Genomic DNA, 18779 nt, shown 5'->3' with positions numbered 1-18779 from the left:
CATTTTGAGTATGTAGTGAGGATTGTACCTCGATCATGAGCTATACTCTATTAAAATTTTAAATAAAATAATGACTATCATCTATCAACTTGTATCAGAAATCAACAATATCAAGAGAACCAACCATTGAAAATGAATCAGGGTATAAAACATCATACAAATCGACCAATCTACTTTTTCTTATAAACGGAATTTTCCTTTATGTTTTATAACTGAATATTGGTTACTGGACATTCCAACTTGATAGGCAGAACGCGTATCCAACATCAAAATCGTAAAAGTATATAGAGCGTATAAGTAGCGTACAAAAACCTTCCTTTGCCTAAAAGGATAAAGAAAAAAATAAATAAATAAAGAAGCCATAAAGGAATTTATTCTTCATAAGAAGAGAACTTCAAAATTTCTCCCCATAGTAATAAGCTGTTCCAAGCATTAGAGCCACAGTAGCACCTTGAGCAACCACACGAGCTCTCATTAGTTTCTGACCCAAGTTAGAATTTCCCTGTCTGAAACTAATCAGACCAGCTGTGAGAACTCCCGCAGTCACAAGTGCACCTGTAATACAAGGCCCTCAAATATATGATAAGTGAAAAATTAAATAAATTTTTGATATCAAACAACAAAAATCATTACTAGCATATGACTGATGGCATGAACTGGTAGAAACTTAAAATTGAGACTGTAATTCCTTCTAGCAGAAACAGATCCTTGAAAAACACAAGTTCATTTGCCCAAATTTTGGTTATATGGACCAGGATCCTATGAATAACTGTTCCTTCATAGTGCCAAATTAGCCTGCGACTAACGAATGACTACTAAATATAAGCATTACAATAATAAGAGCCACAGACCTATATGCTCCAAACAGTCCGCTAAGCAACATAGGTAAAAGCTTATGTTAAAGACACATCGCGGGAGCATGTAGGAATAGCACTGGGGAGGTCGGGGCCAGTTCTATACTTCCCATCCCCGCCACGTCAAGAATTTGAGTGAGCATGGCTATTGCCAATTAGAAAATCTATTTTAAATAAATAATAAACCTCAAGAATAAAGAAAGAAATTATATGAATTACACATCATTATACATTTGTATCATTGTTGCATGCAATTTACAATATTCATTAATCATTCAAAATAATCATATGACTTACAATATTCATTAATCATTCAAAATAATCATATGACGAAAAAAACTAAAGCAATGAAATTAAAACACATTCTTAATTCACGACCTTCAAATAAGATCATTACTACGTCCTCAATAGCTCAGTTTTCACTAGATCCAAATATACGACATACAGATACGGTTGTCCACTCAAATCAAGAAACCTCAAACATTGACAACATTGAGTCCTCTCTCCGGACAACATATAAGAAGAGACACGCCAATAGTGAAATAATTAGTAAACCTTTGGAATAGATGACAGAGGTAGGAGTTCGTCTTGGCCAGGACCTAGCAAAAATTACATAGTTTACGAGACCCCATTATAAGTTCTACCCATATATCTTTTGATCGTCAGTCAAATATTGATTAACATGTAATTGATCAACCACTAGATGCAAATGACTCTTCTGCTCAAAAACGAAATGTAATACACCCATGGCCACTGTACTTTATGCTTAGTGTCACCAAGGCCATCTAAATTGATTTTGATCCATCATGGTCACTGTACTTTATACTTAGTGTGACCATGGTTACCCGACTTTATATAACGCTTCAATCAAATCACTCAATTATTACCACAACAAACACACACATTAAAAAATTCACACATAATTATTATATATATATATATATATATATAAAAAAAAAGACGAGAATAAAAAAAAATCACACAACATGGTAATCATTACAAAAAAAAAAATTATATGAAAGCATAAACAATTTTTTTTTTTGGTTTCTGCTAACGCACAATATATACAACTAATCACACACACGCTCTCTCTTTCACATAGGTGCTCAGGAAGGGAAAACTCAGTAAGTTCAGGGCAGAGGAGGGCAAACCCATCAAATTTCAATAGAATTGGCTTCTCCATAAACATGTCACATAGCAAATCAATGTGTAAATTCTAGAAGTAGATACGGCCGACAGAGTCTTCTGGATCTTTATAGAAAGTGAAAAGGAGAGTCCAACTGGGAGATACTTCCTTCTTTCATAGTGAATGATCATATTTTGTCTAAAATCCATGTAATTAGTATCCAACAGAGATAATCTTCGAAATTTCAATATTGCAATAAAAGAACGTCATACTCAATGTAAAGTTTCTTTCACCATCTCTTAAAGTTTCTTTCAAAAGTGTATATCAAGATTCAGTAAAGTTTAGCTGAGAAGAATGACACATCCTGTACCTTGAATCATATGAACCATGATGCCACCACTACACAGCCACATCTAAATTTAACTATCAGAAAGAGAATTTAAAAATTGGAGAAACCAATCAAGTTTGTGCTGTCTATTGGATCTAGATGACGTGGACTAGATTACAAATTATTTGCAAAATGAGAATTATAAGACAATATCTCAATAAAATTTCAAAATTTATCCATGATATTACTAAAGATACTTCAGGTCTTCCGAAAATTTGTGAAATTGAGGGCTAGGACGTACACAGGAAGCAACTTTCTTGACATTAAATTGATACCTAAAGAAGCAACAATGACTCGGTATCTGACGAAGTAGCAGTAGAAATCCCAAATTCAAAATCATGTACATTTTTCAGAGAGCAATTTAAAAATTAAAATGTTTTAGAGGCCACTGCTTCTTGATACAAAACAAATCTACACGCCTTTAATTACGTAGTTATTACTACAAATTTGGGCATACATATTGAGTCTTGAACCAAGAATGTGAAGTCACGAATCCTTGTGGAACTTAAATATTTGTGACCAGGAAAATGATCGAAAAACTCTAGCAAGGATAGCATCAAGTACTCAAGGCATTATAAGAATGATACTTCAAAATTCACCTAAAAGATTATATCAAATCTCAACAATTTATGTCACCAATATCACCTAATCTACAATTCTNTAAGAACGGTGTGCAAGCGTATAATTTTAAGTTAATGCAATTTACATCAATGGCAATTTAAAGGAAGCAAAGTTACCTATAGGGACAAAGGGATTTCTAACTCGCTTTTTCTCCTGGAATAATTCTTCCAGCTCCGAATTGACGGCCCCCATCTACTCCACATTACACTAGTTAGTTGAAAATCAAAGAAATCAATACTGGCCAAGAAAATTGCAAATCTTGAATCAATTATCCTTTTCCCATTTTTCTGGCGAAGTAATAAATAATTATAATAACCTTCAGAATAGGAATTTATGGAAATCAAATTTGAATATAATATTTTCCAATTGAAATTCCACCTCAATGAATTTAAAGAAAATTTACATTTCACAAAGAATGGAACTTCAAAAAGTCCGAAAAAATTCAGTAAAGTCATTGATTAATTACTCCGAAATGAAGTTACTGTCTCTATCATCCGCAAGTATTTTCAATAAGAACATCAGTTTAAATAACATAAACATTACGCCCTTACCTCGAAACTTGAATTTGATAGAGTTCAAAAGAAGAAATATTTGGTAGAATTCTGAAGCCAGTTCAATGATTTGTTTCTGGCTGCTTTGCAACTGAAAATGAAGCGGTTCGATTAGATCGGACCCGAAGAGTCGGGCTCTAGCCCATTTGATTAGGACCATTAGATTGCTTACTTTTTTCTTATTATTTTTTAATTTTCTTTTATTTGTTTGTTTTATATCACTTTCTTAATTTTTTAATCAGCAGAAAATCATTCGTATCAACTGTTCCTTATTAGTATGAAAATTCATGTGCAGTACATTCTTACAAAATTGGATCCTTTTTTCTGTGAATAACCTGATTTTTGCATGCCTTGGATAACAATAAGGCTTGTTGTATGATCATGTGTTGCCAAAATTTGAGCATTTGATGTAAATAATGGATTAACGTAATATCGTCAAGTAGGATGTTATGAGTTAATATTGTCAACAATGATTGTATATATAGCATGACTACAATAATGCTATTTGTACAACATTAAATGACAATATTGATATATCAAACTCTTCAACAAAGTTGTCAACAAACATTTTACACTAAACAATAAACATGTTTCTTTTTTGAATGCTTGGCTAAAATAAAAAGAAAAATGCTACTTTGCCAGAAGAGTCTGATCAGATATAGTGATAGAAGCCGCCATGGTAGGAGACGATTGAATAGAAAAGTTATTTGTGTTTAAAATAGTTCAATAATAAAATCTCACGTAACATTATGTTAACCTTTGTATTTATATATCATGATTGAAAGAGATTGGCACATCATTACCACAGGAACACGCAGCAAGGCACGTGTCGCATGTTAAAAGCTACGTGGGAGCATTTTAAGTTTAGAAATCTCCTCAAACCGACTTGCCAATTTTTCGTAAAAATTTAGGATCTCTTCCTCTGTCAGTTTCTACATTTTTCAGATCAAACTACGTGAGAGAAAATAGAGAACATTACAAAATGATGAACGTTTTGGCTCTATGTTTTGTAATGACCACACTTGTAACCGCAGGTGTGTTTTCTCCCAGCCCAGAACGAATGCACAAAGATGATACTACTGTAGAGAAAGAAGGGCGCAGAGTTGTGGTGGTGGAATTTGATAAAGATGATGGAAACACCAAAGTTTCTATCTCTACACAGGAACAGAAGGGTCAGAAATCTTCCGATAGATTAATGGAGGGCAAAAAGGAGAAACTTGAACGGGAAGACATTCACCACAGCCATATGGGGAGTGCTAAAGATCTTGTGTGTGATGCATTCGGTAAGTGTAAGCATAAGATTGGTAGCGCAATTGGAAGAACCAAAGAGGCGGTCGATCAGGCGGATGAGGAAGCTCATTTGGCTAAAGAAAGAGAGAAAGTGAAGGAAAGAGCTCATGAAGTGAAAGGAGCTGCGAAAAGAGGCGGAGAAAATGTAATGGAGACGGCCAAGATAATCAAAGGAGAGGCGGAGAGAAAGGCGGATGAGGAAGCTCAAGAGGCTAAAGAAAGAGTGAAAGATGTTGGAAGTGAAAAGGTGAAGGAAAAAGCTCGTGAAGTGAAAGAAGGAGCGAAAAGAGGCGGAGAAATCGTAATGGAAACGGCCAATATAATTAAAGGTGAGGCGGAGAGAAATGTGTGTAGAAAATTTGAGGCGACAATAGAAAAGGCGAAAGAAGCAAAAGAAATGGTGGAAGAGAAAGTTAAAGAAGAGTGGAAAAAGGGCTTGAAGAAATTTCTGTTTGATGTATTGGGACATAGTTTATGGCTGAAGAGTATGGGGATTTTACATTTGTTGGGATTTGCCACAGCTTATGGCATGTGTGTGTGGGTGACTTTCTTATCGAGTTATGTTTTGGCTAGTGCATTGGCTAGGCAGCAGTTTGCGTTGGTGCAGAGCCAGATTTATCCAGTGTATTTCAAGGCCATGGCTTATAGTGTAGGTCTGGCGTTGGTCGGGTATTTGATGGGTTCGCAAATGGAAGGAGTAGTGATACTCCAGGGCTTCAATCTTCTAGCACCACTGTTGATGATCATGGTGAATATGCTCTACTTGGAACCTAAAGCCACTAAGGTACATATATACCTTAATTTACAAATTAGTAGTTTGACTTGCATTGTGAAATAAATCAGCACCACATCACAAGAAATTCGAAATTGTAGCTGCGGTTTTTACATGAAATAATTGCAGGTAATGTTTGAGAGGATGAAGAAGGAGAAGGAAGAAGGGCGAGGAAAAGAGGGATTCACCACCAAACCAAGTAGCACGGTACCTGGTGAAAAGAATACACCTTCTCCAGATCCTGTTCAAGAAAGGCTCAAGGAAGCAGCACTAATGAGATCTAAAATCGTCATACTAAGTGAAAAATTAAAGAGGCTGAATTCATATTCATCCTTCCTAAATGTTGTGACTTCAATGTTTCTTACTTGCCACCTCGTTCACCTAGGCCAGCAACTCAATATGGTCTGTTAACATCCACTCTCTTGTACAAGGGATGGTTATTTTGCTGTCTACTTTTGTAGATATTAGTGTAGCAAGCTTTTGCCTCTCTTTTTTCAATCGTGATCCTCAATGGTCTACTAGTTTGAATTGATAATTTTGCTCAAGGAAATCTGTAAACTCGGTTACTCTTGCGAGTGCATTGTTGATATTGTCCTAGTACTAAACTGTAATTTCACATGGTTCAAAAAATTGAGATATTAAGAAGATGAACCAAAATTTAAATCCTGCACTCATCCGTGGATTAAGTCCTGGTAACATGTACGATTTACAAGCTAGCCAGTAAAATTTCAAAAATCTGATGGGGGAAGAGAAAATGCATTTTCTTAAGCAATGGAGTTAAGCTCGCCATAATGGTGGTGACATCCATGCATTTCGATCACCATCTCTTCTCGAGTCTGCATATTTGTTCACGAGCAACTGCAGTATCAAAGCTCGCTCTTTGATGTTACTAATATTAATCACATTTGATGTTTCTGTAAATCCTCCTAACGAATAAATTGGAGCCGAGATAGCCAATAGCGCCTGGAATTTTGCACGAAAATTACAAGAATAGAGAGTGGAATCAAACAAAACTATATCATGTGAGATGAAGGGAAGCAAACTTACCACATAATATTCCGAGACCAAAACAGAGCATCAAAGTGTAGCCAAAATAAAAACTGGTCTGGAAGAAGCCCGACATCTTAGTCTTCACGTGATAGTAATATATAGAATAGAAGAATACGTAAAGCGCAGTGGAAGCAGCAGATAAGAATGAAGTCCATTGCCAATGATAGTTCTCGGCGTTCAGCAAGAAATACGTGCCCACAATCGTTACACAGACGGTGACTATGATCAAAATTACAACCACAAGTAGCATGAAGCCATATACATAGTACACCTGTCAAGAACATAGAATGACGATCCACCGAGTATAAGAGAGTGAATTCTAAAAAGAAAGTGCTCGTTACCTTGTAATTCCAAAAGGAAGTGAACACGAAATACATTTCAATAAAAATGCTTCCGAAAGGAAGCAAACCTCCCATGAGAGAGATAACAGTTGGTGTGAGATACCACTTCTTCTCAGGGATTGGACGAGGGATTGTCTTCACACGACAAGGATTGTCTGGAGTGCCGCTCCAATTTCTTCCAACAACAGTACCAAGAAGTGACAAGGGTAAGGAAATGAAAGCCCATATGACAAGAACAACAACAATTGTACCGACGGGAATGGCAGCTAGAGAGCCATAGAATATGGCGATTGTGTTTAACACGAATCCAATAAGAAAGCACATTAAAGGGAAAAGTGATGCCGTGAGAATCATTGATTTTATCCAGCTTTTACCTGACAAGATGAATTAGGAGAAGCATTATATAGATGAATTCAGAGAAAAAAAGATAATAATCAACTTTTCACACAGAATCAATGGAAAACCATACTACAGATTATGAAGAACCTAAAAAAGGACAAGGATGCAGGCAGGGGAGGAGAGGGGAAGGGCGAGTTGAAGGAAGAAACAAACCCCCATTGCGGGAATACATGCTGCCGCTAATATAACCAGCGATGAAAGATGTAAGAGCATAACATACTATGAAGGTTGTGACAATTGCTCCTCTCCTGAGTCACACAACACCAAAACATATAAGTTCAAAAGCTTCAAAAGATGTTCCATCTTACAGCCCTTCTAATATGTCACACATTATATACAGAAAGTTTCAGGCATACCCTATATACAGCATTCCAATAATTGCTAAAATGATGACAAGCAGAACAAGAGTTGCAAGCTGAGCGCCAGTGCCAACAACAGCTGAAAGTAGAGACAGGTTTATTGGAGGCCGAAATACATCACCATGGACAAGTTTCCAACCTGATTCTTCATTCACATCCCTTTCCTAAACAGGAAAAGTTCAAAAGTGAGCATGCTTCAAAAGGTGTTATGTTCCTTCAATAAGAGTACCACTTTATGGGACCTGATGGTTAATGCACTTAGTAGTACAAGCATGTGTAGAACCAAGTCGCACAAAATATTTCATCGTAAACAAAACTCGTGAATATTTTTATATGGACAGACAGAAACAAAGTTCAGAAAACATTACCATAGTCTCCAGATCATCATCTTCCCGAGTGTATTTAGCATAGTCATTCCGGAGGGTGCGCATTAGTATCATTGAAACCAAACCAGTAAGAAAGATCACCATCATGAAAGAATTAAAAACTGAGAACCAGTGAATCTGTAAAACAAAAATTCTTCAATGAGCTGACTTGGAGAAATAATAGGAACACGGATTTTGGCAACTGCAGGTTGAGGATTAAGATCTTATTTTCTTCAGTATCTTTCTTTTCCCACTTTTATCAGCATCTTTAGAGAAAAAATTGACCAACATATGGAATGAAACTTAGAAGTTTTCATTAGCCTCCCTAGCATAAGACCAATTGGCATGTGAAAGCATAAATTTCCAAGGAAACTGGTAATAATAAGTAGTGTGTACCTGGTGCTCAAAAAAGGGGTAGTCCAGGTAAACATCAAATCGATGTGCAAAAGTGATGTTAGTTGAAATCCATTTGACAGAATAAGTCATGCGCAACACTCTCCCTTCTTCAATTGGCTTCGGGTTTTCCTGAGTGAGATTGACATGAATAATCTGCAAGAAGAGATTTCAGTTAGAAATGAATGAAGATACCAATGCATAATTTCAGAGATAATTAACACATACAAAACCTACCTGGTTCTTGTTGTATTCAATGACTAGATTTTTATGTGTCCAAAGCACATGCTTTGTGTCACGATTTCTATCAGGAAGCACCTCCCCAACAAAACCTTTAAACAAAGAATGAGCAGTTAAATCCTACGTTGAACATAATTCAACAAATCAAAAGATCTATGAGCATAGAAGACATACCCCAGAGTGGCAAATCATCTGATCACATGCAAGCCAAAGTATGCACAGAAACACAGTTAAAAAGGAGCAACAGTAAAAATATATGTGTGTGTGTGTGATTCTAAGAAATGGAACATAATATTAACATCCTTTGTGAACAATGTATAATCAATAATAACAAAGATTGTTAAGAATGTACCCATAAAAAATTCAAACCAGTATGAATTGTCAACTGCATCCTTAAACTGTTCAACCTTAGCAGCATCTAGTTGAAGCTCACAAATTGTAGTCGATTCCACATCTCCTGCCATAAGAATAGCCAGAAGTAAGGGATAAAGTTCTAGAGATGGAAAAGATATAAATAATGGAATGATTAATACGTATTACTCTTAAACTTTATATCAATTTGGCTATCAATAAGTTCATTTCCTCCAAGAACCTCGCCAAGGCCTCCCCACTTGTGAGCAGCATTGCCAGGTGGGTGACAAAATGGAAGGCTGTAGTAGTTGTAGGTCTCTTGTGGGTTGTTATACGGACCAACCTTGTTTACCCATAGTGTTATTGGATCATCTGCTTCATACTGCACATAAAATGAAAAAGAACATATTAAAAATACAATAGGCTGTTCGAGAGCAGTTTTTACTGCATTAGAAAGTCAAGGTACAGTATTCTCTTATTTGAAACTTGAGCTCAAGCTGACTCTTGAAGGTTCACACAGAGCTAGAATCTCATTAATACAACTAATGTTTAAAAAAAAATAATAATAATAATAATAATAAATAAATAAAAATTGAAAAATCACTCAACAATTGAAGAAACAGAACTTGGAAGACAAGACAAGTTGTGTGTACACGTGTAGAAGCTTTTAGATAAATTACTAATTGCACATACATAAGGGATCCATGAAGGCCAAAAAAAGTGCAATTTGAGGACACCATTTGATTATCGTAAATAAATTTCACATTTTCGGAACAAAAAATCCTCTCTAGTAGCCTGTGGCCATTCTTTTTCAAGTTTTTAATTTTTTTAACAACCTTTTGTTTTTCAAAATGAAACAAGCATCTAAAGCCTTTACAAGCAACCACATTCACTTAATATGAAAAGCTTGGTTGCTAGAAATCAAAACAAATTTCCTTCGCATTTACATCAGCAATTGAAGATAACCAATGACCATCAATAATCAATTTCAACAAAAATAGACATAAACTATCAAAAGCAACAATTTTTATAACCAGGATGACAGATTATCCACAAGATCTACAAGTAAGCAACGAAAGTGTGAATAAAATCAGAGAGGCAAATTACTTACCTTGCCGAGAGTAGGAGAAACAAGGAACAGAAAGATAATAATGAAGAAGCATAACGATGGGACGACGGAGCTCATCCTCATCGCCTCTCAGGGAAACAACACCGTTAGATCTGAAAAAGTAATTCACAATATTGAAATTGAAAAATACAAAATACAAAATTCTTCTTCCCTTCAAATATCCTTAGATCTCAATAGAAATAAATTGCGAGTGTTATTCGGTTATTGACTGTTTTTGTTTCAATGTGCGGAGGACTCGAAGACCTGAGTTTATATGGCTCCCCTGACTGTGGCTGTGGGCCATTTCCAATTATTTTATTTTACTCGTGCTTATTTTTAATTTCTTAAAATTTATATATTTTGTGATTTATTAATTCAAACCTCCTAATCTATTTTTCTTTTTCTTTTGAACTCTTCGAATAATCAAAGGGTTTCATAAACAAATATTTCGGAATAAAAGAATACGACATTTGCAAACGCAGACATTACACTACGACGTATTTCCATTTCATCGGACCATTACTCAGAAAATAGAAAGTCAAATTCAAAATCAATAACAACAAAACCAATTACTTCTATTTCACTATCGGTATGTTGACTTGGATATACAAACCAAAAGAAGATCGACATTGGAGTATATGTCAAATTTCAACTTAGTGCAATGGAGGCCTCGTATTAGCAAAATACTCCATATAAACCCCAAGATTTTCATCATCATCCCCACGCTCGGACGCAGATCCAATCACAAGCAATAACTGATCTTCCAGGTATCTCTGCATCAATCCAACTTCATCCTCACCCTCCTCAACCACGGACTCCTCCGTCTTCCGCCGCCGCCGCCGCCGCCGCCGCCGGCATATGCGGAAAAAAATTTCTGCTAAGCAAAGAAAGGGCCACGTGGCGCATAACAAAGGGAGGAGAAAAGGGAAGCATAGAATAAGAAACAAGTATCTCCTGCGGCGGCTATTGAGCCAGGATGTTAAAGTCATTCTGATTGTGGAAAAAGATATGAGGTGGTTAGAGTAGACGTCATCGTCGTTTTCGTTTTCGTTTTCGTGGTGGTTTATGATGAGTAGGTTTTCATTGTATTGGGTCATGGGTTGGGGGCTGCGTTTGGAGAAGAGACAGAAATCCCACGAGTGATTTCTTTACGCATAATCTAGGAGTGATGGGATGGCTTCTCTCTTTGTGACTTTGAACGCTCTATTTGGATTTTGTGTTAAGATTTGTAATTTGGATTTAACTAAACATAAAATATGGATATGGAAACAATATAATTTATGCGCAACTTTATTCACTTTACCGAAATGTAGGATCGATGAAATTGTTGTTCAAGTGTGATACTAGATACGCACTTATGATTATAATTAAATATTGATAAAATATGTCTCTGAAAATTTGCGAATCTTATAAAATATGTTATTAAAATTAATTTTTAAATTTGATCTGATTTGATTAAATTTTTCATCAAACATGGGCTAAATGTTGAGCAATGAACTATATAAAAAATAATAATAATAATATTTTTATTTGAAATCTCATTAATTCTTCGGAACTCGTTGTTTTGTCTATTGGGAGAATTCATCATGTGAATAAACTGTGGTAGTTGGTTAAGTATAGCATCTCATCTAAAAAATTCATAATGTTAGAGATGGGACAAATTTATTTAGCTAACATTTAAGGTCGAAATTATTTTATTTATTTATTTTGTATCGACCCTGACTTGCATAATTTTAATAAATGGTCGGTATGGAGATTGAACCTTGGGGGAGACAAAATGTAGAAATTATAGGGATAAAGTGTTTTCAAAATCTCAATTCATAATTAAAATTTACAATTTTTGTTTTTCAAAAATCAGTTATAATTAAAATTTTAAGTATTGATAATAATATTAGAAAAATTATTTTACATATCCATACCTCTAACATCTACTCTCGAAAACAATAATATTTCCCAATCTCTTCTCTCTCCATACAATCGACCCGTCAGTCAGCGCCACCATCGTTCTCTCTCTTCCTCTATACCATATCACATACTTCAGTCTCTCTCTCTCTCTCTACCCCTCCCCCTACGGCACAAGAAGCTAAAGAAGATCGTGGGGGACGCTGCACATCAGACTTGGAAAAGAGAAGGGTGGTTGTAGCGAATTGCCGAATAAAAAAAGGGGCGGTTGTGGTTTGAGATGGTTGCGGTTGCTATAGATCAGAGCCCAAAAAGAGAAAAGGATGCTTGTTAGTTTTTGTAGTAGCTGTGGTGCATGTGTCTCTGTGAGATTATGTCGATTTTTGTTGGATTTAGTCGGTATGTGTTTTTGTTTGTTTTGGGGGTATTTTTTGTTGGCGGTAGTGTAGATAGATCTGGCGATATTGGTGGTAGATTTCGGCGCTAGTGAGGTGTGGGGGTGGATTTGGCGGTGGTGAAGTGGTGGTCGCAAATGTTTGTGGTGCAGGTGGTGTTGGTGGCGGTAGCGATGACAGTGGTCGAGTGGAACAAAGAGTGTTTGAGACCAATAAATTGGTTCATTGTGACCAAGATAAATAAATTTGTTAATTTGTGAACAATAAATAATATGTAATCTAAAAATGTGATTGTGACTTACACAAGGAGGATAATTAGGACTAGGCAGACAGTGATAAAAGATCAAGAAGGAATGATGATGATCAGCCAAGTCGAGAAGAGATTATGACCAGAAAATGAAATGATACAAGTTCGAGTCCTATCATAAAGAAGATTGGTATGGTAGGAGAGGGAAAGATCTGTATGTCGATAGGAATTGGCAAAGACTTTCTTGTACACACCTTTGAGGACAACGTTCATTGCATGCAGGGACGGACGCAGACATTTTAGACTAGGGGGTCAGTAACGAAGTTTTAAAAAAGTAATGAAAAAATTAAAATAAGATATATTTTATTACAATTGTTCTCTACGTGTTCTCATACTTTGATAACGTTCCATAATTACATTATTTTCAATCTTATCAAAAAATCTTTCTCAATATATGCAATTAAACTATCATTCAATCATTGATCTCCGATTCGATTGCGCAGATACTTTTTGACATAAGTCATCGCAGAAAATGCTCTTTCGACTATAGCAGTAGCCACGGGAAGAATTAAGGCTAGTATCACAAGTTCGTAGACTAATGGATACACTTCTTGTTTATTCTTCACGACCAACTTTTGTGCAAGATCGCTAATGCCTTGTAATTCTTCAAAGTCTTCAGAAGTGCGCATATCAAGAATATACGTATCTAGTTGATCATCAAGTTCTAAGATATCTGCTGCATCAAAATCTACCGGATAATATTGACATAGTCGAATCAATTTGATCTTGTCAAAAGCAGCAAATGAATTATTTGGAGATAAACAGGCAACACAAATAAGCAAGTCACTATTTATTTCAGAAAATCGATCATTCAACTCTTGAACTTGCATATCAATGATGGCATAAACATTTTCACCCGAAAATGATGCAAATTCTTCACTGTCTCACTGTCTCCAATATCCTCAACATTTCCAACGTCTCCAATACCCCCAAATCCAACATCAACATCTCCAACGTGTCCAATACGCCCAACATCTCCAACATCAACATCTCCAATACCCTCAACATCTCCAACATCAACATCAACATCGTTTTCATCCCTTTTCTTTCAAACATTCCTTTCGTCGATATTTTGTTCATCACAGGAAAGCGTAGATTTACATTTAAAGTATTTTTTCATAACTGAAACAAACCAAAAATGAAAAATCAACAAGATTAGAAATGCCTAAATCAGTTTCTTATACTATGTCATACCTACCAAAAGTCAAACAAAGTTTCAATCTTCCCAAATCAATATTATCAATTTACATATAAATAAGTAACAAAGCCCTAAATCAGAAAAGGATCAATTTCCTAAATCAGAAATCCCTAAATCACATTTATTGGGCAGGAACAGGAATCATAATTGTATTGTACATAAATCCAAATTCAGAAAGACTAGTGCGTGGGAAAGAATAAAGAGAAAGGCAGAAACGAATGGCTGTAGGGGCAGACCGGTGGCCGGTGGGTGAGCGCTTCAATGGTGGGAGTGCACTGTGGCAGTCTCGCAGAGTGGGGAGAGCCGGAGAGACGAGAGAAAGAGAGAGATACTGTAGAAGGCTAAAAGAAATTGTGAATGTTACCTTGAGTTTTGTCTATTTTGAGTCTCTGGCCTATTAATTTATTTATATTAGAAAAAACCCTTAAAAACTAGAGGGTCAATTGACCCTATATGCCGCCCTTTAGATCTGCCCCTGATTGCAAGAATCACTAGTTTCTCCCGAGGGCATAGTATGGCTTTGTTCTTGGTGCTGCTTTTCTCATATGCTCTTTAGACATTCCAATATTTTTCTATTTCTTATCCAAATTCTCAGTATTATACACGACTCAACAAGTCTTTGATGCCTAGTTCTGTGTCATTGTTAGGATCCTTGAAACTGAAAGTGAATTTATTGTCTTTTTTGATCAATGATACTTAGATCACATATTCATTGATCCATAGTTGTATGGTTTATTGTATTGAACAAATTATTGTAGAACTGAATAGATCCTGAAGGAAGGAATAACAAGGGAAATCTAATGATAACCTCCAGCTTCTAACCAAATATGAGAGGCTAGGTAGAGTTTGAGATTAATTATATGGTCAAGGGCTCCATACCATAATTAAGTTTTAGTAGTAAGAATCTATAATAATTGACATCGGTTGATTTATATTTAATTTTGATATTTGTTAGCAGATGAACATAACACAATTATCTGTGCTTAAACTGAATGATTAACTAAGAAAGTTGAAGTGATCTAAATGATACTTTAAAGTTTAAATTGTAATTAGAAGATAATATGATACGTACTAAATTTTCATAAGTTGGTAAACATCAATGTTATGTTTTTAATAGCAAATGATTTAGATTCAGACATTTGATTCTAACTTTTTAATGGCTTGTTTGATAGAGCCAGCATATTGAAATTAATTCTATTGACTATAGTACATATTCCAATAAAAAAAAAAAAAAAAAGAGAGAGAGAAGAAGAAGAAGATGCAAGTAGTTATATTGGTTCAAAAGTTGGTCGTTATACTTTTGTCATTTCGTCAAGGACTGACTGATCTCCTAGGCAGGTTTCATTTCCAGTGTGAAGCATTTTTATAAAATGAAAAATAATTCTTTGTTTCACGTCCCTATATATATTTATAAAATGAGTGAGTTAGGATTTGTAGTAAAAAAATAAATAAAAATACAGGATTAGACTTAGCTAGTTTTCTTCTTATACAATCCACACGTGTCAAAATCAGAAAAGTCTAGAGAGGGAAGAATCTCAGTTTTTACTAATCTTTCCATTCTATCCATTGAAATGTGATCTAATCATTTATGCCACAACATGGAAGACAATTCACGGATTAAAGCGCTTTTTTCGATACATTGATAATACACAAGACTTCACCAAAAGGAGCTAAAGACAATTTATATAAATCATCACATAAAATGACATTCCCAATCAAACGAGAATCGTTAAATAACTTAATCATTCCATTACCAAAATTAAATGTAAAACTACAAGCATCAAATTTCAATATAGAAATTAAATTTCGTCTCATTTCGGTACAAAAACTTTATTTTCCAAAATAAGAGAAAAACTAGACTCTAAAGTCAACTTCAATACTTCTATGAATTCAATCTTCACTTGAACTCCATTTGCAATGCTCAAGCTCACTTCATTATCACTTGGCCTCTGTTTGCTTGTCAACCCCTGCAAGGAATTCGCAATATGAATACTAGCTCTAGAGTCTAACCACCAAAAATTCAAAGGCAAGTCTACTAAAAAAGATTCAAAACAAACCAAGACCAAGGAAATACTTGTAGAACTCTTTCTCTTTTCCAACTAGGTCTTAAACTTAAAACAGTCTTTCTGCCAATGACCCTTATTTTTATAGAACTTGCATTGATCAATTTTCTTTATAACTCCTTTGGGACCACTAACATTTTTATTCTGCTGATTTCGCTGGGACTTATTACCATTACGAAACTTAGGCTTATGGTTATGAGAAGGCCCCGTGTTCTGTGATGGCTGAAAAGCTAATTGAATACTTTCACGGCGCATCCTATACTCTTCTTAGGCACACACTGCTATAAGGTCATTCAAATTCCATTTATCCCGCAGCATTATAAGCAACATTAAACTAATTAAATTGGCTAGGAAGGCTTTTTTAAAACATGATAGACCAGGAAAGGCTCCGCAATAGGAATGTTAAGAGCCTTTAACTTAGATATATATTTATCATTTTCATGATATGCTCCCTAACACCACTTATATCATCATATTTCATGCTCATCAATTTATCCATCAGATTCCCAGTTTTGGTTTTATCAGACTCAATAAATTTCTCTCCTATGCCATCCATAAAACTTTTGGCATTTTCATTATCGAGGATGGAACCTATAATGCAATCAGATATCAATCGCTTAATGATTTTCAAACAGAGCTTATTAACCCTATTCCACTTTTCATACTCGGCTACATCTGATTTTCAAATAGAGCTTGTTAACCCTGCATCTGATTTTCATACTCGGGTACATCAGACTCAATAAATTTCTCTCCTATACCATCCATAAAACTTTTGGCATTTTCATTATTGGGGATGGAACCTATAATGGAATCAGACATCGATCGCTTAATGATTTTCAAATAGAGTTTGTTAACCCTTTTCTACTTTTCATACTCGGCTACATCTTCAACAGTACTCTTATCTGTGGGTTCTCAAATTTTTTCTCCATTGCAAAGCCCAAGCCCAAAAGACTAAGTGTTATTTCTACGTTTCATTTCCATCTCACATAATTATTCTCAGTCAAGGTTTTAATAGCAGACAATTGGTTTGAAAGAGATGAGACATTAGAAACTGCGGAAACATAAAATATCATGCTCAATATCATCCAAACATAATGCATGCGATCAAATGGATGATAAAATATCCAACTAATTAACATGGACTATTAATTTGATAATCCGTAATTAAATCAAAAGTATATGAATCTCATTACGGTAAGGGTCTAGATGCATCATCATAAAGTCACCTTTGAGCCGACAATACAACATACTATAAGGTACTCTTAAAACACATCATGTAATTAATTAACAAAATTACATTTGTTTTTGAAACACCAATACCTTTGGTCAGAAGGAAATTTTTAGATAAAAATAAGCTCATTAACTGCCTTATGTCATTTTTTAAAAAACATCACATATAATAACACATTTGGGCAAGATATTATATACAATAAATCAAAATTGTTGTGAAAAATATATATTTTTGTTGCAGAAAATCGAATAAATAATAATGAATGTACCACTTTGACAGCTAACACACGTTTTTATTTCAAAATATTTCTCTTAGTGGGAAAATAAGGATTATCTTATAATCATTAATCGATAAAAAACAAAATTTATATGTGATTGAGAGATAAATTGGGCAAATATTTGAAAGGCGGAATTTAAATAAGCAAATAATAACAACAATTAAATGCATAATAATTTTAACGAGAATATAAAAATCGTCAATTATTATTATTATTATTATCGGGTCAATTAGCAAATAAAATTTCGATTGGGTCAAAATTGAAATATTGGGGTCAGGGCTTTTAAATCCAATTTCAAAATTCAAATTTAATCTCTTTTTGAAAATTGCACTCTAACCTTATATCTGAAATTAAAACCAGGTCCTCCAGATTCTTAAATTACAAGTAGGCCCTCCTTTTATTATTTACAAACTTAACCCCAATCTCTAATTGCAGACAAGGGCCTCTAAACTCACAAATTGCAAGAGAGGCCCCCATCTCCAATTTATCAGGGATAACTTTGAGAATAGTTGGGAAATTCTTCCTATTTTCTACAATAGCCTTTCCTATTAAAAGTACTATATTGCCCTTAATGAAATTATTTGCAAGATTTATCTTATATCTTTAAGGATTTATCAATCAGGCCCTATATCAATATTTTTCAATCTTTTGAACACTTTTAAATATTCCTTATATTTTAATAATTCTTTAAAAATTATAGGTTGACCTCTCTTGGTTATGTATCCTTTAAATAATTCTTCTGAAATTTCTTCTTGTATATCCGTATGTTTAGTTATAATATCTTCTACTTTTCTTATTTCTCTGCTAGTTCCTACAGGATCAAATCCTATATTATTTCTACAATTATAATTTATATCTCTGTATATTTCTTCTATTTTTTCTCTACCAACAGGAAATATATCATCAGATTTTTTATCTAGTTTAAGTAAGAACGAAACATCTTTTTCATCTAAAAATAAAATAAGATTATTATCATCATTAGTAGTGGAAGTGGATGCTTGTGAATTGTTCATGAAAATAGTTAAAGCACAGGCATGTAAAACAATTAAATAACTTACAGTAATCAAATGGAAATAATCAGGTTTTCCCTCCAGTATGTTCTTATAGATGCTTTACATGTATTTAATCAATCTTCTGAATCAAGTAAAGATTTAAAATGTTTTGAAATCATTTGGGTCCACAACTGCTTCCGCAAAAG

The 18779-nt window shown here is 34.6% G+C and overlaps 3 protein-coding genes and 1 long non-coding RNA gene across 5 annotated transcripts; 1 reads left to right on the top strand and 3 right to left on the bottom strand.

The window, feature by feature from the left end:
* Positions 1-561: 561 nt before the first annotated feature.
* Positions 562-3551, bottom strand: LOC111409255. The gene is made up of 3 exons (XR_002705477.1): positions 3541-3551; positions 3106-3181; positions 562-999 (listed from the first exon to the last, which is right to left on the bottom strand). It is a non-coding gene; the product is annotated as an uncharacterized LOC111409255 (long non-coding RNA).
* Positions 3552-4407: 856 nt separating this feature from the next.
* LOC111409253 lies at positions 4408-6187 on the top strand. The gene is made up of 2 exons (XM_023039270.1): positions 4408-5614; positions 5732-6187. The coding sequence occupies exons 1-2, from the start codon at positions 4523-4525 to the stop codon at positions 6011-6013; spliced, it is 1374 nt and encodes a 457-aa protein (XP_022895038.1). The 5' UTR covers positions 4408-4522; the 3' UTR covers positions 6014-6187.
* Positions 6188-6238: 51 nt separating this feature from the next.
* LOC111409252 (transmembrane 9 superfamily member 1-like) lies at positions 6239-11252 on the bottom strand. 2 transcript variants are annotated; one of them, XM_023039269.1, is made up of 13 exons: positions 10822-11252; positions 10212-10321; positions 9290-9482; positions 9102-9206; positions 8924-8941; positions 8747-8841; positions 8513-8665; positions 8120-8254; positions 7749-7915; positions 7546-7640; positions 6994-7367; positions 6650-6923; positions 6239-6565 (listed from the first exon to the last, which is right to left on the bottom strand). In XM_023039269.1, exons 2-13 carry the CDS (start codon positions 10290-10292, stop codon positions 6498-6500), a joined length of 1758 nt encoding a protein of 585 aa, XP_022895037.1. In that variant the 5' UTR covers positions 10293-10321; positions 10822-11252; the 3' UTR covers positions 6239-6497. The 2 variants fall into 2 exon arrangements, with proteins under 2 accessions (XP_022895037.1, XP_022895036.1); XM_023039268.1 differs by lacking the exon at positions 10822-11252 and having other exon boundaries at positions 10212-10476.
* LOC111409544 lies at positions 10862-11197 on the bottom strand. The gene has a single exon (XM_023039586.1). It carries the CDS (start codon positions 11195-11197, stop codon positions 10862-10864), a length of 336 nt encoding a protein of 111 aa, XP_022895354.1.
* Positions 11253-18779: the final 7527 nt, after the last annotated feature.

The sequence above is a fragment of the Olea europaea genome, chromosome 14 (assembly GCF_002742605.1).
Source record: "Olea europaea var. sylvestris chromosome 14, O_europaea_v1, whole genome shotgun sequence".
Taxonomy (NCBI): Eukaryota; Viridiplantae; Streptophyta; class Magnoliopsida; order Lamiales; family Oleaceae; genus Olea; species Olea europaea.
Note: the sequence above shows the minus strand (reverse complement) of the source record. Positions and strands in the feature narration are given on the sequence as shown.

Bases quoted from the DNA above. Each gene is read 5' to 3' on its own strand.
- LOC111409544 (XM_023039586.1), bottom strand. From the start codon at position 11,197: ATGACTTTAACATCCTGGCTCAATAGCCGCCGCAGGAGATACTTGTTT.
- LOC111409252 (XM_023039269.1), bottom strand. From the start codon at position 10,292: ATGAGGATGAGCTCCGTCGTCCCATCGTTATGCTTCTTCATTATTATC. The intron at 7,368-7,545 runs GTTTGTTTCTTC...TCATCTTGTCAG, and splicing joins CATGTATTCCCGCAATGGGG to GTAAAAGCTGGATAAAATCA. The intron at 6,566-6,649 runs GTAAGTTTGCTT...GCAAAATTCCAG, and splicing joins TGGTCTCGGAATATTATGTG to GCGCTATTGGCTATCTCGGC.
- LOC111409253 (XM_023039270.1), top strand. From the start codon at position 4,523: ATGATGAACGTTTTGGCTCTATGTTTTGTAATGACCACACTTGTAACC. The intron at 5,615-5,731 runs GTACATATATAC...AAATAATTGCAG, and splicing joins TGGAACCTAAAGCCACTAAG to GTAATGTTTGAGAGGATGAA.